Here is a 25,543-nt window from a genome sequence, read left to right on the forward strand (position 1 = left end):
TCACTCTATTTCAAGATAGAGGAAAAACCTCCAGGATTAAATTAATTGATTCCTTTACATGAAAGCAAAGAGTCTCTATGATGAAGAGCAAGGGCATCACAAGAGGAACTTGTATCTTCAAAAGTTGTTGAGTTAGAGAAAAATTTTGGGGTCTGTGCATGGCTTCTTTGTTTGTTTGTTTGTGTGTGTGTGTGTGTGTGTGTGTGTGTCCACTTGCATGGGGAGGAGATGGCATATAGAGTTTCTTGAATCAATTATTTAATTCAGTGAATCTATTCATTTTCTTAGCATTATTTTCAATAATAGACATTTTTCCTTACCTGAAATATCACTTACTCTTCATTGTAAAAAAATTAGTTTTCTTTCAGCACTTCAGCCTGGGTTTTCGAGGGCAATTGGATAGATTAGATCTATTCTTTCATTTGGAGGATTTGACAAAAAAGACACTCACGGCACATTAGTATCTTTCACCCAAATTTTCTGTAATGTGCCTAGCAAAACAGATATAGGACCCGAATCATGACCCCAGGGCTGCCCCCGACCCCCACCCCACTCAGTGTTATGCTACTTAGCATCAGCAGTGTGTTCATGCTTACATAGTACTCTAACATTAGAAAAGAAGTATCTACCTCTTTCTTCTTCCCCTGACTCTAGAGTATTTTCTTCTAACTAGGCTATTTCTCCAGGACCATCCCAGATTTCTTGAATTTCATCCTTCCATAGTTTGACTTGTGCTGCCTAAAACTAAGCTTTTCATATCAATTGAGAGAATTGGTTTTATACTGTGGTATTGGGCTGCTATAAATGAACTACTATATCAAGTTATTTTGATGCAGCATACTCAAAATGCACCATGATCTCTGGGAGCTAATGCCAAAGCAAGCATGGGAATTGAATTTGAGTGAATGGGTATTGTGCAAAGTCACCAGCTTCACTTTGTCCTTTGGAATCATATGGGTCTGGTGGTCAGATAGGGATCAGGATGACTGGAAATTACCCTGGATGTGGGGCATCAGGGTCAAGTGACTTAACAAGGGCCACAAAGGTAATTTGACTCAAGTGCTTGCGGACAGATTTGAACTCAGGTCTTTCTGATTTCAGGGCTGAAACTCCATCCACTGAATTATCGAACTCTTAAAAAGATGCAAAGCAAATTTTGCAATCTAGATATCTATATATTGCTTGTTTCTCTAGACAGATGAGGATTGGCAAGTGATACACAGAACAGACACAGATAGGTTCACCCTATCTATTTGAGGACCCAAAGTTTAACAATCAAAAGAATCATCATAAATCATGTCAAAAACAAAATGATCACCTTCAATATAGGATAATGATTATAAAAACATCAATGAGAAATGATCCAATAATATAAATGATAACAAAACTAAAATTATACCCAAATTAAATATGGTGCTTTAGGAATATAACTTATTTTGAATACATATTTATGTCACGAATAGCCCCATAAACTCCTGTTCATGAATGAAAAAATTGAGTTTATGTGAAATGTAATAATTTGCCCCAAATAGCACAGGTGCAGTTCTAATTCTAATTTCTCTGACTTTTCTGAGATCTCCATGGAGATCATTTTCATGGCAGGAGAGCAAAATATGAAGAAGTAGCAGGACTTGGTTACTTCCTTCTTTCATCTTCTTTCTCTCCATTAATGCTCCCTTTTTCTTCTCCCAGATAGGCATCATTTTATCAGCTGAATGCATTTCATCCTCAAAAAAATAAATAAGGGGAACACATTCAAAGTTTACATTTCTTTTAATGTCTTCCTTGGACTAAAATACTTGAGCTGCGAGTAGGAATCCAGAAGTCCATTCTTTTAGAAAGAAAGAAAAAAAATTGCTACCCTGTGGAAATCTCAAGTAAAGGATGCAAAGGAAATGATTTTTCTGTCTCAGAAGGAAGCAAAGACAAGCTATTTTCAAATGCAAATGGGTGAGAGAAGACAGAGGAAAAGAGAATGACAGACATGGAGACAGAAATGTACGCAAACATAGAACCAGAAAATGAAAATAGGAGCTAGAGAAAAATAGACAGAGCAAGAGACACAGAAAGAAACAGATAGAACCAGAGATACAGAAAGAGAAAGAGAGAAGAGGGACACAGAGAGACAGATACATAGAGGAAGCAGGAAAGAAAAATAAATAGACAGACCAACAGGGAGTACTATTACCAGAATGGATTTGTATGAAATGGTCTTCGAATTAGTTCTAGGATTTGGACAGTATTGTGCAAACAAAAAAAAAAAAAAATCAAAGTAAATGTATTCATGAATTCAATTATCTCTGAAGACCCACCACTTACTTATGAAATCCTCTGATTCTTAGAGGTAAAAGTGAGTATGTCTCAAACTAAACTCTGTCACATGCAAAAAAGAGACATTCATTCATTCATTCATTTATTCAGTGAGAGTACTAACATTGCACAATGAGAGTAGAGATAATATAATTTCCATGAACCAGGAGGATTAAAACCATAGGTAGAAGAAGGTTACAAATGGAATGTGAACCTAAACTTGTTTTTCAAAGTTGCTTATCACTTCCTGGATTCATTGAAAATACAATTAGCCATGGTTTGGTGATGTAACAAGCAGTGACAATAAAACAATGGTTCCACAGAGGCATTTAGAGAACTTGAAAAAATCTCAAGAATGTTAATAAATTCCCAGTGCCTATGCCAATGAAACCCTGGATGTTTCTAAATAAAAATATTATAATAAAAACTCAGAACACACACACACACACACACACACAAACAGAAAAAGAGAGAGAGACAGAGAAGTTTCATTTATTCTTTTGCTTGTAAAGGCTATTTTCCTAAGCGGTATATTCTTCTACTCAGACATTCATGTTTGGGGGAGTTTACTTGCAAAATAAAATTTTATTTTCTTCATTTTCATGCTTCATTTTTACTTTTATGTTATCTATATTTTCCAATGTAAAAAAAGAGTCATTCTTTTTAAGATAATAAAATAAAGAATAAAAAGTGCATCAACAAAATAACATACACAAAACAGGCAGACATTATTTGCAGTTTCCTATACTCTAAGTACCCCCATCTTTAGACCTAAGCTTGGTTGTCATTTCAGATGTTTTGCTGTTTATTTCAATTCTGTTGCTGAAGTCTGCATTGTTTTCTTCATTCTGTTTCTTTCCTTTTTAACAGTTTGTGTAGCTCTTTGAATGTTTCTCTTTCATTACACTCATTTCTTACAAAACAAAAATATCCCATATTATTTATGTATTAGAAATTGTTTATTCATTCCCTAAATGAGGGATATCACCTGCCCTCTCAAAATTTATTCTTCCCACAATAGAACATGCTAATATCAATCATTTGCTTTATACAGGGGCTCTGTTTGTCAGTGACCTCTTTGAGGAGTCCTTATCCCTGAAACATCTAGTTCAAAGAAGATTAATACTTGGTCCCTTTCAATGCAGGACTCCATCTGAATTTCCAGTGGCAGGATCAATTTACAGTCTTATCAACAATGCATTCATGTGCCCTTTTTGTCAATAACCATTCTAAACTTGACGATTCCCATCTTTTGTCATCTTTCACAAGACAATGACTCCGACCTGCAACCTCAAGATGCTCTTTTGTTTATTTTTTTATTTGTGTGTTTCTCATTATTGGTGATTGAGAGTATTGATTAATGTGGCAATTCATAGTCAGAAATACTACCATTGAAAAGTGTTTGTTTTATATTCACTGACCATCTATCTCTGGCAATTGCTTTTGGCCTCAGATGTGTCTGTTAGTTGTCTATTATAAATAACAGTTCCTCATAAGAGCTTTGGATACAAATAACTGTATTTTTCTAGTTGACAAAAAAACCATTTCCTATCTTAGCATAGTTTCTATTATCTATGTTCAAAAGGTTTCCAATTTTATGTAGTTGAAATTATTGATGGCAATCTCCTCTACCCTTATTCAGTTAAGAATCCGTACTCTAGGCACAACAGATCCAGTTCTCTTCCATTTGTTTTTATGGTATAATATTCATTTACTTTTAATATTTAGGTCACTTGTCTTTCAGGTAACTGTGATCTGGGTGTAAAGTATTGCTCTAACCTGACTTGCTTCTTGGATGAATGCCAATTTTTCCAGTAATTCTTATTCAAAAGTAATTCTTTCTTTGGTAATCTATGCTTTTGGACTTTATTGTTTCCTTTTAAAAGAAGTATAGCTGTAAACTTTGAAATTGTAATCAGATTCGAGTCATCCCCTTTTAACCAGACCATAGGCATTTGTTTGGATTAGATGAATCAACATCTCTTTTTTTGTCAATCTGACACAATTCCTAGGGAAGAAGAAATTGGAAGGTGCGATCTCAAGTATGGAATGTTTTTAGATCATGCAATAAGATGCCAGTAGGCAAATGGAATATCTTTATAATTGAAACTCAATATTATATATGCTTTAAATGTTATAGGATTAAAGTGAATTTGAAATTATCCGACAATGGTTTGATTCTCTGATGAATGAGGGATTCAATGTGATTTTGATTTTTATTAATATCTACATCTATACTTTTATCCATAAACATGCATGACAAATGTAATTATATAATAAATGCATGTTACATAAGAAATATAATATTGCACAACAATCATAACAATAGTTTCTTATATTTATCATATGTATTATATTGCATTATATGTATTATATTGTATCCTATTAATGTTTGTCCTTTATTCTCAAAGCAGATCATGACATCAGGGCAATGATGCCATGATAAGCACATGAATTGGATTTGAGTGTCGGGGTACTGGGCTAAGTCACTAGCCTCACTTCCTCCTCCAGAACCATCCAGGTCCAGTGGCCAGATAGGAATCAGGACAACTGGAGATGGTCCTGGATGCCAGGCAATTAGGATTACATGACTTGCCCAAGTCACACAGCTAGCTGTCAATTATCTGAGGCTGGATCGAACTCCTAACTTCTTGGCTTCCAGGTCACTACTCTATTCACTGGACCAGTATGTTTATCTGTGTTAAGTATGTCCATAAGCATATGTATAACTATGTGTCTATTTGCGTCTTTGTGTATGTATGTATTTATATATATTTTTGTATCCACTTCTATCATATATCTAGCAGTTATTCAGGAACTTAAAAGATTTGTGATCCTGGGCAAGTCAACTACCTGTTCCATACCTCAATTTTTCCACTTATAAAAATGGCATAATAATAGCACTTACCTTGTTGGTTTGTTATGAGGATAAATATGAGATAATGTTTGTATTACACTTTTCAAGTCTAAAAACTATAAATCCTATATATAATTATAAAAAATTATATAAATACATATAATATATAAATATATGAACAAATATAACAATGTCCTGTCTGTGTGTGGGCATATGTGTGTATGCAGAAATGCAATGGGCATCTATTCTTCATAGAATAATATTTTCAGGGAAGGTAGGTATAGGAAATTGAAGAAGAGAAAGGAGGGCTTTGTGCTATCAAGGAAGATGACACTAATTCTGAGGAAGGAAAAGTTCAATATTTAAAACAATCAGTGTTGTCTCTACATCCAAGATGATCTTATAATGGAAGAATTTGATGAAAAGCAGTCTTGTCAGTCAAACTGCCTAGTGGAACTGGAACACTTACTGGCCTCTAAAGCTGAGAAGACTACCAAAGGGTATTTCTGAGGAAAGATGCTCAAGTTGTGCTAGCACTAATTCCCAGTTAATTATTCATTGTGAACTGAAATTAGCAGAAGATATACATCAAAACTTGATGTTTTGTTTCTGTCTTGGTTCCTTGTTCCCTCAGACAAATGATAGATAAAAAGTCAGTAGCGCAAATTAATTTTAAACTATGTTTTACTTTTCAGAGAGCTGATTTTTAAATATTTACAAATACAACCAAAGGAAGTTGTGAGGATGGGTTGCTAAGGAAATAATCAGGAAGTAGATGTCATAGAACCCAATTTCCTCCTTTTAGATGTATGAGATGGTTTCTGGATTTGAAGGGATCTGTTCCCATCGAAGCCTTTTAGTTATAAAATAGCTATAAACCAGTCTTCTTGATACATAGATCAGTGCAATCATACAGCATTATTGTGGCTGCATATGTTCTAGGAATCATCAAACTGGAGTGTTTCTTGATTGTAAAATGGATGAAAAATCCAGATCTCTCCATCCTATGCCTCTTTCATCAAGTCAAGTATCTTGGCATCTCAGATCTCTGTAATGCCCAACAATGGAGAGATCAGATGATGTCATATGACAAGCACTTAAAAACTCAGAGTTTTTAATAATAATAATAATAATTTATTAATAATATTTGATGTTATTTATTAATATAATTATATATGATATAATTAATGTAAATACTAAAAATTAAAAATAATTTTAATGGATAAAATTCTTTTATATCACTGATTTTTTTTAACTGGAGAAGCATCATTGCTGTTAACAGAATATGTCTTCCCATTTTGGTACCCTTAATCTCTGGGAATGAAAATCTACAAAGTGGTGGGATGGATAACTATAATCCATAAGAAACTGTTGAAACATCATGACAATATTCTTTTATCCACAACATTATCCATAAAAAATGGCAATGTCAAGTCACATCTCTATTCCCTTATTGACACTAATGTCAATTATTTAGAGATAGGGAATTATCTGGGATTACTGCTCATTGTTTTTAGTTATTTTCAGATATGATCAACTTTTTGTGACTCCATTTGAGGTTGTCTTGGAAAAGATATTGAAATAGTCTTCCATTTCCTTCTCCATTCATTTTACTGATGAGAAAACTGAGGCAGAGACGATTAAGTTTCTAAAGGTAGATTTAAATACAGATCTTGACTCCAGGACCAAAAATTTATGCACTGTACCAGCTAGTGCCATGATGATGATGATGACGATGATGATGATGATGTTGATGATGATAATAATAATAATAATATAGTAATTACCATTAACATAATATTTTAGAGTTTTGAAAGCCCTGGACATAATCTTAAAAAAAGGTAGCATTATTAATTCCATTTAACAGTTAAGGAAACTAAGACTGAAAGAGTTTAAGTGAATTTCCCAGAGTCAGTCAGCTATCATAATTTCTGAGGCTAAATTTGAAGTGAGATAGTCTTAACTCCAAATCTACTTTCTAATCCAATATACCACCACACTGATGAAAATCAAAGCATCAACTTATATAGTCATTTGTATGTGCATGAATTAGGAGATTCTAGCAGAAACCAAGGGGAGTTTGGTTGCAAAGCAGTTTCTCTCTATTCCTCATTTTATCCTACAGGAAAACAATTCCAGAAACGCACTCTTATGGAGGAATGGAATCAAACCACCACTGGTTTCTTCTTAAAGGGGTTGTTTCCCCCAACCAAAACCGGCCTGCTCCTCTTCCTCCTGGTTGTCTTCATATTCTTAATTGCTTTCTTGGGCAACTCAACTATGATTCTCCTCATCTGGATGGATCACCACCTCCACACTCCCATGTACTTCCTACTCAGTCAGCTCTCCCTCATGGATCTCATATACGTTTGCAGTACAGTTCCCAAGATGAGCATCAGCTACCTGACTGGAGACAATTCCATTTCTTTGGTGTCTTGCGGATTTCAAAGTTTCTGTTTTTTACTCATAGCAGGAGGTGAAGGGTTACTTCTGGCATCCATGGCTTTTGATCGCTATGTGGCCATTTGCCGTCCACTCCATTATCCTGTTCTCATGAACAAGAGAATATGTTTGCTGATGATTTCTGGGTCTTGGGTTTCTTCTTCCATCAATTCCATTTTCCATACAGCATATGCTCTTTGCATTCCTTATTGCAAGTCTAGAACCATTAACCATTTCTTCTGTGACATCCCTGCCATGGTACCTCTAGCCTGTATGGATACCTGGGCCTATGAGTACACAGTATTTTTCAGTACCAACATATTTCTTTTGGTCCCTTTCCTTGGCATCATGGCTTCCTATGCTCGGGTTCTCTATGCTGTCCATAAAATGCACTCATCACAGGGGAGAAAGAAAGCTTTCACTACCTGCTCTACCCACCTGACTGTGGTCACCTTCTATTATGCCCCATTTGTATACACCTATCTGAGACCCCCATCTCTACGCTCCCCAGAAGATGACAAGAACTTGGCTGTCTTCTACACTATCATCACCCCTATGCTTAACCCCATTATTTATAGTCTGAGGAATAAAGAGGTACTGGGAGCCTTCCAGAGATTCCTTGGGAGATCCTCATCCCCAAAAGAATAACTGTGAATATGAAGTCACAGAAGAAATCTTAGAAATTATGTAACCATCATCTTATCACACACTGAAGAATATTTATTCATTACAATTCTACCAGTCCAACATACCTTTATAAGGATATTATTTCTCCTAAACTCACATGAGCATTTATTTAACATCTACTATGCCTTCTGACTATGTTACATGCTGAGAAGTTCATCTTTTTTAAAAAAGAAGGGAATTACTTCTATTTAGGAGTTAATATTCTGCTAGGAATTAGGCCATGTACACAGATATGCAAATAAAAGGTATATTCAAAGCAGAATAGGTCACTATGAATTGAAAAGTCATTTAGGGCTAATATGGGGAATATACTTGAACTGAACTTTAGAGGGAACTAGAGATGTTAAAAGGCAGTATTGAGGAAGGAGGGCTTTGCAGGCATGAGGGAATACCCCATACAAAAAGACATGGAGAAAAAAAAAAATATATATATATATATACCTTTTAGGTGCCCTGCAAGAGGACCAGTTTGGATGAAAGGCAGTGTGAGTGGAGTCCTCCTATAGGAATGAGTCCTGGAAACATTGACTGGAGACACATTGGGAAGAGTGAAATATCAAACAGAAGAATCTGCATTTTATCCTAGTCAAAGAATTGAATCACTGAAGTTTTTTTGAGTAAAGAAAGGTAACAGTTGAACTTTAAGAATATCAGTTCTTCCAACATTATGATCAGTATAGGTTCAATGACATGAGGCTCAAGTCAAATTAAGTAAATGGAAAGTAAATCAATTTCCAGACATAATCTTTCTATGATATATTTTTAGAATTCTTCATTTGAAGAATGAAAGCTAGTCTTCCTGAACTTAGGAATTGTTATTTAATGTACCTGCTTGGTCTTCTGAGTGATATTGTGAGAAAGTATAGATAGGAGGGAAAGGTCTCTTGGATACCACATTTTGATGAAAGTATTTTTCATGACCAGAAAAACAAATGGAAGTGAAGTGACACTCATTGATGAGGGATTGAAGAATTGTATTTTATAACAGTGATTAAATATGATTGTTACATAAGAAACATAGATATGAAGAATACAACACAGCCTGGGAAAGTCATATATTAACTGATGCAGGATAAAAAAAAGAGCATACAAGCTAAGTACATAATTATACTTTTATATGTACATATATTTATAATGTGTCTGTGTGTATATTCAATATATTATATATAGAATAAGACAGTGTAAAATAGTTAACTGAATACAAGAAATATCATCACTTAGACCAATACAAAGACTCATCCTGATACTATATGAGTGTTTCTGAAAAATTTGCTACAATCATCTAAATAGAAATGTCTCAGACTACTAGTGTGGAATGAGACTTTCATTGTCAGACATGAATGAAAGAATAAATAAATGAAAGAATGAACAAAAAAAATCAATTAATAAATAAACAAATTTATGAATTGTTTCTCTGAACAAGACACTTCTAAGCAGAGATAATTCAAGTAATAGTAGGCAATGTAAGCTAGGGGAATTTGCAATCTAATGAGGAAAGAAAAACATAAAGGGAAAGGCAGGAAGAAAAATAGAGGAGAGCCTGGACCAAGCCACACAGAGAGGAAAAGATTTTCTTTTCATACTCACAAGCTAGATGCCTTAAATGGAAGCCATGATGCTGGGAAAATAAGAATAACAGAAAAAAACTTCTACTCTTTGAAGCCAAGGTTTCAGAGAAAGCTATAACTCTCTTAATTACTTCCAAACAATCATAAAATGGTATCCCAAAACAAAGCAAAACCAGCATAAATCTTTGAGCCCAAGAAACTTTTAAGATTAACAAGAAAGGTCCATCTCACTAAAGTAAAAATGTAATGTGGTCCAGGACAGGAAGCATCAAAGTAACCAGCAGCAAGTCCTACCACAACAAATCAGCCAAAGATCCTAAACCACAATTCAAGCATCAGACAAATGTCAGTATTAGGACCCTCCATTTACCTCAGCATAGCCAGGGGAATGGGCAGACTCCAGCTCTAAGAATTGTGACCTGTTTCAACATATCCATGGGTAAATAGGTAGCCTCCATCACTTGACCCAAGAAATACTGAAACATCCCAAAAACCTCAACACACATAAGATAGCAGCACTAGGACTGGCTTGCTATCAGCTATAGTGCCAGACCCCTATAGTATCCAGAATTGCTAGTCACTCACCATACAACCCTCTCAGAACAGAACCAGACACATGGGTCCCCCATGTACTTAAGGGGCATAATACCTCACACAAGAAGCCTGAGAGTGTCCATTTCACGCTCCAAAAGAAAGGGAAAAAGTCAGAAAAAGATGTTCAAAACCACAACAAAAATCTAACCAAATTAAATTGTTATGGTGATAGGGAAGCAAAAACAACAAACTCAGAAGAGGACAGCAAAGTCAAAAGATCTATTGGACGAAATCTCCAAAGAAAATAGGAAAGGGCTCAAGTCCAGAACTAAAGGAAGAGCTCAAAAAAGGAATTTAAAACTCATTTGAATGGTAGATGAAATTTTTCAAAAAAATGAAAGTGACAAAATATATGAAAATAGAGAGAATAACAGAAAAAGTAAACAGCTGATCAAAATTAGAATTTTTGAGATGGAAAAGAAGATACAAAAAACAACTGAAGGAAACAACTCCTTAAAAACTATAATTGAACAAATGGAAAAGTACATACAAAAGCTGAAGAAAACAACTCCTTATAAATAAAATTAGGCAAGTTAAAGCTAATAATTCTATGAGACATCAAGAACTCATGAAACAAATTGAAAAGAATGAAAAAAATTAAAACGTAACATATCTCACTGGAAGAAAAAAATCAACTGAACAGAAAAAAATAGATATAGGAGAAATAATATCAGAATCCTTAGAGGACTGGAAACCAAAATCAAAAAAATAAAAACCTGAGCAAAAACTTTCAAGAAACTATCAAGGAAAACTACTTTAATATTCTGGAACTAGAAGGCAAAATAGGCATTGAAAGAATTCACCAATGACCTCAGGAAAGAGATTTCAAAATAAACATTAAAAGTAACATTACAATCAAATTACAAAACATTCAAGTCAAAGGGGAAAATACTGTAAGTCAACAGAAAGAAATAATTCAAATATCAGGGAGCCATATTCAGAGACAGCAGCAGCAACCTTGAAGGATCAAAGGGTATGGAATATGATATTCCAGAAAGCAAAAGAAATAGAGTTACAACACAAGATTACCTGGTTAAAGTAATTATTGTACTTAATAGAAAAAAATGGGCATTCAATGAATGTAAGTATTTCAAGGTTTCATAAAGAGTAGAATTTGTCAAAAAAAAATTTAATCTCTGCAAGAACCAAGAGAAGTCTAAAAAAAGCAAAATGACAAAAGAAAACATAAGGGACTCAATGAAACTGAATTGTTTACATTCCTATATGCAAAGATGATTCTTGCAATTTTAAAAAATTATGTCATTAATATTACAGCTAGAATGAATAAACATGACTAGAGTGTATGAATATGAGATGAATTTAAGAGAATGAAAAAATAAGGTAAGAGAAAGAGGAGTACTTTGGGTACTGAAGGAAGGGAGAGATAGAACGAGGTAAGTTACTTCATATAAAGAGTTGTGAAAAGCCCATTATACAGGAGAGAAATGAGAGAGGTTGAGTGGGCTAAAAAGGGAATAATAAATACAATCAATAGAATATAGAAATCAATCTTACCCGACAGAGAAGTATGAGGAAAGGAGATTAAGTAAGGCAAGGCTTTAGAGGGGAGGAACTGACAGGAAAGAACAGACTAAAGGAGGTAGTAAACAAAATAAAAGCACTTTGAGGAGAGAAAGGTTGAAAAGAGACAAGTCAAACAGGAGGAAAAATAGATTAATGGGAACTAAACAGGTAATAATCATGACCAAATGTGAATAGGATTGGCTCATTCATAAAATGGAAAAATAAAGCAGATTGAATCAAAAGAAAATAACCTATAATGTGTTGTTTATAAGAATTACACTAGAATTAGATAGAAACACACAGAGAAAGAAAAGGGATTGGAGCAGAATTTTTTATGCTTCAGCAAAAGTATCTCTTTTGTTTTGCTTTGGACAAGATCAGAATTACTATGATTGCTTTTTTTGGTAATACCTTAGCTGATAAGTATGAGGTGAAATTTCAAAGTGATATTAATTTGCATTTCTCTAATTATTCATGATTTACAATATTTTTTGGTTTTTGCAAGTCAATGGGGTCACACAAAGTTAGGTAATTATTAAGTGTCTGAGGCCAGATTTGAACTCAGATCCTCTTGACTTGAAGGTCGGTACTCTATCCCTTGTGCCACCTAATTTCTTCTATAATGTGTTTCATAGTAGTGAATGACAATCTGGAAAAAGAAAAGAAAAAACAGTAATAGCATTTTTTAAAAAATGTCAACAATTATTATAAGCAGTGAGCATAAGCTAGGATCATTTTCAATAAGAACAGGGGTGGCACAAGAATGTCCATTATCACCATTATTATTCAATGTAGTATTATTTTTAGGTTTTTGCAAGGCAATGGGGTTAAGGGACTTGCCCAAGGCCACACAGCTAGGTAATTATTAATTGTCTGAGGCCAGATTTGAACTCAGGTACTCCTGACCCCAGGGCTGGTGGTCTATCCACTGCGCCACCTAGCCGCCCCATGAATATAGTATTAAAAATGTTAGCTTCAGCAATAAGAGGAGAAAAGAAATTGAAGAATCAGAATTAGCAATGAGGAAGCAAAACTTTCACTCTTTGCAGATGACAAGATGGTATACTTAGATAACCTGAGATCATCTAAAAAACTCCTTGAAATAATTAACAAATTCAGCAAAGTAGTGGGATATAAAATAAACCCACATAAATCATCAACATTTCTATATATGAACAACAAAGCCCAAGAGCAAGAGATAGAAAAAGCAATTTCATTTAATTTCATTTAATTGCAGACAACAGTAAATACTTGGGATTCTACCTCCCAAGGCAAACCCTAAAACTGCATGAACACAATTAAAAAGAACTTCTCACTCAAATAAAGCCAGAGTTAAACAACTGAAAAAATGTCAAATGCTGGTGGGTTGAGCTCATTTAAGAACAATGACAATATGCCCAAATTAATTACTTATTCAGTACCATAAGAATCAAACTACAAAATAATTATTTTACAAGTTAGAAATGCAGCTGGAGCAACAAAAGGTCAAGAACATCAAGGGGACAGATAAAAAGAAAATGTAAAGGAAGGTGGCCTAGCTTTACCGTATCTAAAACTATACTCTAAAGCAGCAGTCACCAAAACTGTCTGGTACTGGTTAAGAAATAGAGTAATGGATCAGTGGATTTGGATAGGGGCAAAAGAAATAGTAGTAAATGACCACAGCAATCTACTGTTTAACAAACTCACATCAGCTTCTGGATAAGAACTCACTATCTGACAAAAATTGTTGGGAAAATTGGAATATAGTATGGTAAAAACTAAGCATATGATCTCATCTCACAACCTATACCAAAATAAGGTCAAAATGGGTATAGGATTTAGACATAAAGTAGACATCATACTTAAGATAATAGAACAAGAAATACTCTGTTAGATCTATAGAGAGGGGAGAAATTTATGGTCAAGCAAGAAATAGAGAACATTATGAATCCCAAAATGGATGATTTGACTATATTAAATAAATAAATTTTGCACTATTAAAATCAATGATGTTAAAGTTAGAAGGAAAACAGAAAGCTGGGAAACAATTTTCACAGTTAGGAGTTCTGCTAAAGATCCCATTTCTAAAATATATAGAAAACTGCATCAAATTTATAAGGTTACAAATCATTCCTCAATTGATAAATGGTCAAAGGATATGAACAGTTTCAAATGAAGACATTAAATATATATATATATATATATATACATATATATATATAATCATATGAAAAATCTTCCAAATCATTACCGATTAAAGAAATGCAAATTAAGAGAGTAATGAGTTATCATGTCACACCTCTCATACTGGCCAAGATGAGAAAAAGGGATGATGATCAAGGGTGCAAAGGTTGTGGGGAGTATTGGGACACTGATGCATTGATGGTGGAGTTGTGAATGGATCCAAACTTTCTGGAGAACAACATGGAACTGTGCTCAAAGAGCAATAAAACTGTTTTAAATGGGAAAAGTGCTACATGTTCTAAAATATTCATAACGGCCCATTTGCAGTGGCAAAGAATTGGAAATTAAGGGGATGCCCAGCTATTGGGAAATGGCTAAGCAAATTAGGGTTCATGAATATTATGGAATAACCTTGTTCTATAAGAAACTATAAACATTTGGACTCTAGAGAAGTATGGAATGACTTAACAGGATCTGATGCTGTGCAAAGGCAGTGGAACCAAGAGAACAATATACACATCAACAACGCATTGTGAATTGATCAATCTTGATGGATACAGCTCGTCTCAGTAGTTAAGAAAGCTGGACAACCCTTTTAGACAAGTTAGGGATAATACTATCCCCATCAAGAAGAAGAGAAACAAAACAAAGGAAAAAACCTTTCAGAATCAGAGCATGAACAGGTGCCTTGTGTGGACAGAAAGAAGGAACAGGAGAGGAAGAAAGAAAGGAGAAAATAGGGAAAGGGAAGGGATGAGAAATTATTTTAGGTTAAAGAGGTTATTCCCTCCCTCATTTCTTTCTTACCTAGCCTAAATCAATGAATGGACATTGCCTCATTCAAACTGAGACCTGTTAAAAACCCTAGTTTAAAAAAAAAAGGTCTTTCACCATACCAGGGCCATACCCAAACATACCCAAGCATATTTGACCACTGGGCCCAGGTGTCTCTAGAGGAAAAAGTGAGACTGGTGAATTTGTATAGTCCTTGCTCACTTAAATCCAACTCATGGCACAGCATGGCATGGCATGGTATGGCATGGCATCTCATCCCTGATGTCATGGTCCTTTTTGAATATGAAGGTCAAACAACAAATCAGTCTGTATAATTTATTAATGAAGGAATTAAATGAGATGACTTCTACAAGTTACGATCAGCTTGGAAGCTCTATCTTCCATCTAGAATTCATTCTCAATTCCAACAATGATCTTCAGACAGAAGATGCTGTATGGATGATGGTGTGTCTGTGGGTATACAGTAACAAAGTAATCCCTAAATAAATAAATAAACCCGGGTGCCTTATTGGATCAAGACTGGGAGATGATTATCAAGGTGCTACTAAGAATTTGGACAGCACAGGGGACACAGAAACAGGAGATGTCAGCATATAGAATTTCAATTCTACCTTTCCCTGTTGAAATTAGCTTTGGACATTGCATCAGGATCACTAGGCAATGGCATTCCATGGGTCTGCTTAACAACATCATGTGTGGAAGTGAGAAGGACATCAAAACTGGAATCAGAGGATCACATCTTCAGAGTTCAATGAAACATTTGAGATCACCAAACCCAACCTCCTCATTTTAAAGATGGGGAAACTGAGGCAGTTAAGTGACTTCCACTTAGTAGTGAATACCAGAGTCTGGATTCAAAGCCAGGTCTTCCTGACTCCACATGTAGAAGAGTATGTGTAAAGTTTTCATTTTCATTTTCAAAGAAGATTCATCCACAGGCAATACTGTAACAGCTACATTCAGCTTGCATTGACTTAATGAGTTAGAGTGTACAAAGTATTTCAAGATTGCCCAAGCCCTTTACCTAGATGATTCCATTTAGTCCTCATAAAAACCCTTTGAGACAGATGTTATGAACCTCACTTAAGAATGTGGAAACAGAGCCTGAGAACAATTAAGGTACTTGCCCAAGGTCACACAGTTAGGGTATGTCACAAACTGGATTACAATTGCAATGTCTGATTCAAGTGCATAAAAATTTAGCACTTTTTAGCACTTTCCTTTATGCAGAGAATCTTCCTCTCAATTGTTCTTTGATGAAGACAGTTCATGAACTGGTATTCATTTTACTATTGAGTCAAAAAAATAAGATAAAAGTAAATGGTAAAAATGGAACTAAAACCATTTTTTATTGTTATTTAAGATCCCATCTCTTTGTCATGCCATCCTGTCTTCCTTGAAATTTTAATTAGAAAAATGCAATGTCTCTCAGATATAAATATGAGAGATTGTTTATGCATAGGAGCCTGTAATCTCCCTAGAAGGAGAGCACATTATCCTTTCCCTAGTGTAGGATAGACATGGTCCTCTTTTGGTGTAGGGAGGTTGTTATGTTTTAAAACCTCTGCCTGGGTCAGGAATCCTTGATTCCTGTAGAGACAGAGAGCTAGGGATTCTATATGAGATACAGAATGGAGACCTGAGAAGCAAGAGGAGATTAAATGAGATTATAGACAACTCCAGTTATCATATAAGTATTACAAGCCTTCAGGCAAATGTGACCTCCAAGTTCTTTCTTGTATGTGTATGTTTGGGAGCCTATATGTGTATAGTTTTGAGTGTAAATGTTGGCAAATGGGATGGGGGTTCAAGAGCAGGTTCAAAAGAACATTCTCCAGCCCTGGAGTCAGGAGTGGCTGAGTTCAAATCCAGGCTCAGACACTTAATAATTACCTAGCTGTGTGGCCTTGGGCAAGCCACTTAACTCCATTGCCTTGCACAAAAAATAAGAACATTCTCAGGAATTCTTGCAGTGGAAGCCAGTATATGTTATCTTCTGAGCCACTTTGGTTCTGACACTCATCATTACCATGTCTTTGATTTCATTGGACCTTCAAATGGTCAAATAAGGAAATCCGATTTTATTTACCTGAAGATACCAGGAGTCTTGATACTTCAATATCTTTGAAGAAGCAGTAAATAAAGGGTTAGTAAAAACAGGGAAATTTCCATTTCTTCTCCCTATTAGCTCTAAAAAGAAACAATAGGAACACAATATCAATGTGCCCACTGGAACATTGAGCGCCCTGAGAAGTGAAGGTATTTTAGCTGATTGGGCTACACATGGCAGAGGCAGGATTCAATTCTCCCACCTCTAGTTCTACTATTCCTGGCATTGGACCAAATTGTCTCATCCCAAATGAAAAGGTGTTTCCAGGCATGTATATGCTAGTAAATATTTAAAAGCTGATTCCCCCCCCTAAAAAATTGATACAATTTTCATTTTAATTTCATTTATTAACATTTTTCATTACTTTACTGATAGCCAACAAGCAAAATGACAAACTATGCCCTTTTTTTAGCATTTACTGATTTCCAAGGGGTAAACACTTAAGGCTGAAAATTTAACATTCAGCTAGTTGTGATGTAGCTTCCCCTGGCTCTACTCTTCAGCTTCTAATTTGACAATTCTACAACTGTCCTCATTGCCAGACTTAGAGGTTGCCTTATTTGTTCATTCAAATATCTTCAAGCTAACCAAGTCCTTTCTCATATCTGGATTTCAATCTTATAATTTTAAAATAAAGAGATTAAATTAAATAACTTCTAAATGCTATTATAAACTCAAAAAATCCACTTCTCCTGGTATTTTAGTGATTGTCAGTGTGATTCCCTCTTGGTTTGTGCTTAGTGAATGGATAAGCCAATACTTATCTCCAGAGAGAAGATGAATAATGAATGATGGTGTATTTTTATGTCCAGAGTCATGGATGAACAATTGAATGAGCTCAGTGAAAGTATTTGAGTCAGAGATGGGGGGGTGGATATTGAGGTGATCTCTGAGGACTTTGATAGTGCAATCACTGAAGAAAGGGGTGTCAGGTCATCTAATAGTATAAGAGAACATGTGTAGTATTTCATTTCTGCCTTTCCCTGTAGCAGCTTCCTTCAGGAATTGCATCAGGACCAACGGAGCAATAGCAGCCTAGGAGGCTGTTGATCATCATCATTTGTAAAGGTGAGAGGGATATTAAAATTGGAATCACTTGGATCATATATTTGGGGTTAAAAGGACACATAGAGATCAAGTCAAACTTCCTCATTTTACAGATGAGGAAACTGAGGTCAAGTGAGATTATGTTGCTTGACCAGATTCTCTTAATATAATTGTTTTAAATAAAATTATTTATGAAATTAAATTAAAAATAAGACCATTCTCATTCAAAGTTCATTGTTCCATGTCCTATGCCAAGCAGAGATTGGGGAGGATCTATACAAAGCCATCACTTATTTCTAATGAGGACTGGATGGTAAGACATAATTCCTCAGTTAAATACTACGAACAATTCACATTTATATGGTATTTTTCTCATACCGAACATTTCTTTCTGAAGAACCCTTTGATATAGAAAGTGCAACTATCTGTCTCCAATGAAATAATGGGAAATCTGAGGTTGAGAGAAATGTTTGTAGATATGTTGCTAAAACCTGGATTTTTATATGATTTATCATTACTCCAAATCAATTCCTACCATCATATGATTCTCCCTTCCCAGAAATTTAAATTAGAATTAAGAATGAATTCCTAGATATAGAGAAATAATTATAAGAGTCTGTGGGAACTCCTTCTCTGATGACCGTCCCAGGGACCAGACTCTCAAGAGCAGGATAGGCATGGCCTTCCTATAATGTAGGAAATGGTACCTTTGACAGACCCTTCCCATTTCAGGTGTCTTGAGGAAGCCATTTGGTGTCCACAGGTAACACATGAGCAAAGACTCTGGAAAGCAAGGACAGGAGAAGGTTATGGGAAGCTCTGCAATTCTGTGTGAAAATATGAGGGAGGATCTGATGGGAAGACATGCATATGGAGTAAGTAAGTGATGGTAGAGTGTGCCAGTGTCCTAATACAGTCTTGGAGTCATGTAGTCGGGCATCTTAGGAGTCATGCTACCTCTAACACTGATGTCAAGTCCTCCATTCTCAACACCTCACCTCCATTAGCCAGCTTCACCCCACAAAAGTTACATATTCTTTCCATCGTTCCTAAGCTCTGTCCTGTAACTCTACCAACTCCATGGCTAAGGAACAATTATTGAATTTCAAGATAGACTATTTTTTTACAAGTAAGAAAAGGTCTGCCACGATGAAAAGCAAGGTCATATCAGAGGAAGCTTGCGTCTTCATAAACTGCTGAAATGGGGAAAATATTGGGGTTTCTGTATATACTTTTGGTGGGTATATATGTATATGTATTTCTTCATTTGTCCACTTGCATATATGTAGAGAGGGAGAGGATGGCATACAGAATTTCCTAAATCAGTTATTTATTTCAGTGAATCTATTTAATTTCCCAACATTATTTTCAATAAATAGACCTTTTCCCTCACCTGAGATATCACTTATTCTTCTTGTAAAGAACTAATTCTTTTTAAAGACTTCAACCTTGGTTTTCAAGGAGCACGTTGGCAATATAAGATACCTTCATTCATCCCTTTAGGGAATTTGACAAATAGAAATGATTGATATTCATCTACATCTAAAGTCTAAGTGAAGGGCTCCTTGGTGGCACCATAGAATGAACACTGACCCTGGAAACAGGAGACCCTGAGATCAAATCCACCCTCAGATGCTTGATACTTAATAGCTGTGTAACCTTGTACAAATTACTTAACTTCATTACCTTACAGAAACAAAACCAAAAAGAATTCATTTTAAATAGTTTCTAAGTGACCAAAGTGAGGAGTTGTCTTAACATAATGCTCAACATTTCAAATGAGAAATGTGTAACCTAATATGTATAGGACAATGAAACGTCAGAAACTGTCTTCTCCAATGTCTTCATTTCATACATAAGAAAAAAGAACATCAGGTAGGAGAAGGATCTTCCTTTGCCACACACAGAGATTAAGTAGGGTCACCAAGATCCAAACTCAAAGTCACAATAATGATGGTATCCATACCTATTGGTTCAAAGTTATGGGTATCTTCTGTTGTGGAAATCCTCTCCACAGGACCCAATTCTGCCTGCCACCCCTATAACTGAGGGCTCTATGATTCTTTACGGTGTCTAAAATAACAGATATAGTTGGATTCAGGACCTAAATCATGAAATCAGGGTTGTCCCGCCCTCCCTACCTCCACCTCTTTGCATCTCAATGCTATGCTGCTTAGTAGCAACAGCAGCAGTATCTCAAGTTTACAGAATACTTTCAAGTTAGCACAGAAGTTTCTACCTCTTTTTTCTTCCCCTGACTCAAGACTATTTCCTGCCAACTAAGCTGCTTCTCCAGGACCATTGTAGATTTCTTGGCTTTATCCTTTCGTATTTTTGTCATGAATGGCTTAAAATTGAGTGTTTACAAGTCAACTGAGAGAATTACTTTTATTCTGTGACTTCTGGTTTGTTGTTATTATTACTATTATCATTATTATTATGTTTTATAAATGAATGACTATCTTAAGGTATTATTCGCTGCAATTCTTGTTAGTTTATCCTTCATTGCCAAAAAAGATCATGACAAAAAAAATGACTCACATGAGGGAGTTGATGCCATTACAAGCATGTGAATTGGATTTGAATGAGGGAATATTGCACAGTTTTACTTTGCCCTCCAGAGATATGTGGCCAGAGAGAGTTTAGGATGACTGAAGACTGCCCAGGATGAGGGGTGGCTAGGTGGTACACTGGATAGAGCACCAGCCCCAGAGTCAGGAGTACCTGAGTTCCAATCCAGCCTCAGACATTTAATATTTGCCTAGCTGGGTGGCCTTGGGAAATCCACTTAACCCCATTTGCCTTGCAAAAAAACCTAAAGAAAAAAGATTACCCAGAATGTGAGGCATCAGGGTCAAGTGACCAAGCAAAGGTCACAAAGGTAATTAGAGTCAAGAGATTGAGGAGAAATCTGAAATCAGGTCCCCTTGATTCCAGGACTGCTTCTGTCCCTCTCACTATTTAACTCCTAAAAAAAAGCCAAGTCCCTTTTGCTTTCTAGATGTCAGTATGCTGCTTGATCTTCTAGAGAGATGGGGCTTGGCAAGTGGTGAACAGAAAACAACAGAGAGAGGTTCATCTTATCTGTTTAAGGGAGTAAAGGAAAACCAGGTAAAAAGAATCTACAGATGCAAATTCAAAAATAAAGACATTCATATGACAACCCTCAATTTAGGCGAATGATTATAGAACCATCAACAGAAAATTTACTAATAGCAGCATTAACAACATAACTTAACTTAAATTAAACAAATTAAATATAGTGCATTATGAATATCAATTACCTTCAATGCATATTATGTCATTTGAACTTTAAACAGATCTATGAACCACCTTTCATGAATAAATAATGATGTGAAATAACTTGGCCAAAATAGCCCAGATGCAGTTGTTCTGCTCCTAATTTCACTGTCCTTCCTGAGATCCCCTCTGAGATCATTTTCATAGCAGAAGAGGAAATATGAATAAAGGGCACAGTTTAATTATGTCCTTTTTCCCTTCTTTGTCCTCATTAGAGCTCCCTTTTACTTCTTCCATCATTGTAAATTATGAATATATTTCATCCTCAAAAAAAATGAATGTGGAACAAATTCAAAGTTTCTGTCTTGTAACCTAAGCCTCACATTTCTTTAAGTGTTTTCTCTGGACAAAAAAAGCTTGAGACAAGAGTATATATATATATATATATATATATATATATATATATATATATATATATATATATATGTCCATCCTTTTAGAAAGAAAGAAAAGAAACATTTGCCACATTATGGAAAGCTCAAGTAAGACATCCAAAGGAAATAGTTTTTATGGCTCAGAAATACCTGGGGAAATAAAGACAACTTTAAAAGCAGATGAATGAAGGAAGACATAGAAAAACCTAATGACAAATAGAGAGGCAGAAATATAAGCAGATATAAAACCAGAAAACAAATAGAATTATAGAACTAAAGAAAGACAGAGACAGAAACTTGGGAGAAGCAGAGAGAACCAGAGACACAGAAGGAGACAGAAGAGGGACACTGAGAAACAGCTACATAGAGAAAGCAATATAAAAAATAGTCCAACAGTGATAACTAATACCAGAAGGAATTTGTATGAAATGATCTTCTAATTAGTTCTGAGTCTTGGACAGTATTAAATCAGCAAGGAAATCAAAGTAAATGTATTCATGTATTCAATGACCTCTGAAGACTCCTCCAGTCATGATATATCCTCTGATTCTTAGAGTTAAAAAAGAGGGTGTCTCAAACTGAATTCTATCACTGGCAAAGAGAAACATTCTTTATTAAACAGGTACTACCATTGCACATTGTGAATAGTGATAATACAATTTCCATGAACCAGTACGATTAATACTATTGGTGCAAGCAAGCTACAAATGAAATGTGACCCTAAACTAGTTGGCAAAGATCTGTATCAAGTCTTGGCACCCTTAAAAATTGAAATTAATGGTGATTTAGTGAAATAGTAAGCAGTAACTACAGATGAACGGTTTTACAAAACTATGATTCCATGGAGACCTTTAGAGAACTTGAAACGATCTCAGGAATGTTAATCAATTTCCAGTGCCTATGCCAATGAAACCCTGGATGTTTCCAAATAAAAATATTATAGTAAAAAAGTCATAACACACAAGAGAGATGTGCCTTTTATTTATTTGCTTGTAAAGGTAATTTTTCTAACATATATATTCCTTTACACAGTTATTTAGTTTTGGAGGAGTTTCCTTGCAGAATGTACTTTTATGTTCTGTGTTTTATGTTCTTTGTTGCTTCATTGCTATTTTTGATCACCAATAATTTCCAATGTAAAAAGTGTCATTCTTTGTAAGAGAATAAAATGAAGACTAAAAAGCACAACAAACAAGCAGCATAGAGGAAAAAGTCAGCCATTATTAAGTTTCCTATACTTCGAAGTAGTCCAAGTTTAGGGTCAAATTTGTTAATTATTTTAATGGTTTTGTTGTTTATGTCAGTTTCTTATGCGTGTCTGCTTTGCTTTTTTTTCCATTCTATTTCCTTTATTTGTTCTCAGTTTCTCTAGCTCTTTCCATATTTTTATGTTGCATTACACTCATCATATCTTCCAGAACAAAAATATTCCATAAAATTCATGTATCAGAACTTGTCTATTCATTCCCTAAATGAGGGATATCAACTGCCCCCCCAATTTATTTTTTTCCACAATAAAATGTGCTGTTTTCAATTATTTGGTATTATATATAGGCTCTGTTTGTCATTGACCTCATTGAGGCATATCCTTAGCCATGAAACTTCTGGTCCAAAGAGTATTGATTAATACTTAATCACTCTCAATGAATGACTTCATCTGACTTTTCAATAGTAGGAGCAATTCACAGCCCTACCAACAATGCATTAGTGTGCCCTTCTTTCAACAGCCACTCTTACCTTGATGATTCCCATCTGTTTTCATCTTTTCCAAGGTTACGACAGTGACATGAAATCTCAAGAGATGTTTATTTGATTTCTTTTTTACTTTGTGTTTCTCAGTATTGGTGATTGTCAGTATTTCATTAATGCAGGAATTCACAGTCTGAAGCACAACCTTTGAAATATATTTGTTTATATTCTTTGACCACCTATCTTTTGGGGAATTGTTCTTGCTCATATCTGTGAATATTAATTTTGTATTATGAATAACAGCTCCGCATAAGAGCTTTTGACACAAATATCTATTTGGTCTGGTTGAAAATAATCACTTTCCATCTTAAAAGAACTTATGTTCTCTGTCCAAAAGCTTTTCACGTTTATGTAGTTGAAATTATTGTTAACGATCTCCTCTACTCTTATTTAGTTAAGAATTCACACACAACTCACATGGTTCCCTTCTATTTGTTATTATGGTGTGAGATTTGTTTGCTTTTTTATATTTAGGTCATCTGTCTTTCAGGCTACTGTCATCTTGGGGATAAAGTATTGATCTATCACTACTCCCTGACTGAACATCACTTTTCCCAAAAATGCTTATTCAATAGGAATTCTTTCTTAGGTTATCTACGTTTATGAGTTTCTTATTTTATTTTATAAAATATTGTAGCTATAAACAAAGAAATTATAGTCTGATTGCAGTCATCCTCTTTTATTCATGCCATAAATATTTTATTAGATTAGATAACTCAATGCTTCTTTGCATCAGGATGACTCATGTCCTGGGGAAGAAGAAATTTGAAGCTACAATATCAAATATGGATTATGTTTTTATATAATGGAATACCATGTCGCTTGGCTACTGGAATATCATTATAGTTCAAACTCAGATTATCTAATCCTTTAAATTTTATAGGCTTAAAATAAATAAGGAAATTATCCAAGAATAGTTTGATTTTTAGATGAATCTTGGGATTCACTGTCATTCAGAGTCTATATCAAAATCTATATCGCTGTGCATATATCTATGTCTTCATTTCTACCTATATGTATATACCTACATAATTAATATAATTATACAGTAAATACAAGTAGCAAAACAAATTGAGTTAATATTACACATTAATAATTACTGAATTATCTTACTCATATTTATTTTATATGTATATTTATCATATCTTTGCATTGCATTCTATATTATAAAGGATCATATAATGTATATATTTGTGTGCATGCTGACCCATCGGGCTATGTATATAGGTATGGATTGATGCGTGGATCTGTGTAAAAATGTATGTAACATGTATATTTATAGATCTCCTTCAATCACATATGTAGCAAGTTCTCAGCACCTCAATAGTTTGTGACTCTGGGCAAGAGAATGAACTGTTCAATACCTCAGTTTTTCCATCTATAAAATGTCATAATAATAATAATAATAATAGCACCTACCTCCTAGTATTGTTGTGAGGATAAAGATGAGATAATATTTGTATAGCAACTGTCAGACTTAAACGAATAATTGATAAAAGAAATAACAAAATTTAATTGAATAAATAAATAAATGAATAAATATTTCAATGCCCTGTGTGCACACACACACACACAAACACACACATATATATATGTATATATATATATATACATATATTTAAATAGATATATAGTTTATATCAAAGTGAAATGGGTATCTATACTTAATAAAATAATATAATAGAGGGAGGTATCATAGAAGCAGAGGGAGAAATGATAGGAGGGTTTTGGACTCTCAAGGAAGATAACACTAATTTTGAGGAAGGAAAACTATAGTATTTAAGGCAATTGGTATTGAGTCTATACCTGATATGAACACAGAATAGAAGAAGTCAATGGAAAGCAAGATTGTCAGTAAAACTGACAAGGGAGATAGGAATACACGGATGCCCCTAAAGCCTGGGAAGATTGCAAAGGGGCATTTCTGAGGAAAGATGCTCAAACTGTGCTAGCATCAGTTCCCACAGTTAATTATGCAGTGTGAGCTTGCACACCTCAGAAATCAGCAAAAGAAATCCAT

General features: G+C 34.8%; 1 protein-coding gene across 1 annotated transcript; it reads left to right on the forward strand.

Annotated features, from left to right (window-relative positions):
* The first annotated feature begins 7,318 nt into the window (after nucleotides 1-7,318).
* On the forward strand, nucleotides 7,319-8,257 carry LOC141492884 (olfactory receptor 2L2-like). Its single transcript, XM_074193593.1, has one exon. It carries the CDS (start codon nucleotides 7,319-7,321, stop codon nucleotides 8,255-8,257), a length of 939 nt encoding a protein of 312 aa, XP_074049694.1.
* Nucleotides 8,258-25,543: the final 17,286 nt, after the last annotated feature.

Source organism: Macrotis lagotis, chromosome 1 (genome assembly GCF_037893015.1).
Source record: "Macrotis lagotis isolate mMagLag1 chromosome 1, bilby.v1.9.chrom.fasta, whole genome shotgun sequence".
Lineage (NCBI taxonomy): Eukaryota > Metazoa > Chordata > Mammalia > Peramelemorphia > Peramelidae > Macrotis > Macrotis lagotis.

Coding starts and splice junctions, on each gene's coding strand:
- LOC141492884 (XM_074193593.1), top strand. CDS start 7,319: ATGGAGGAATGGAATCAAACCACCACTGGTTTCTTCTTAAAGGGGTTG.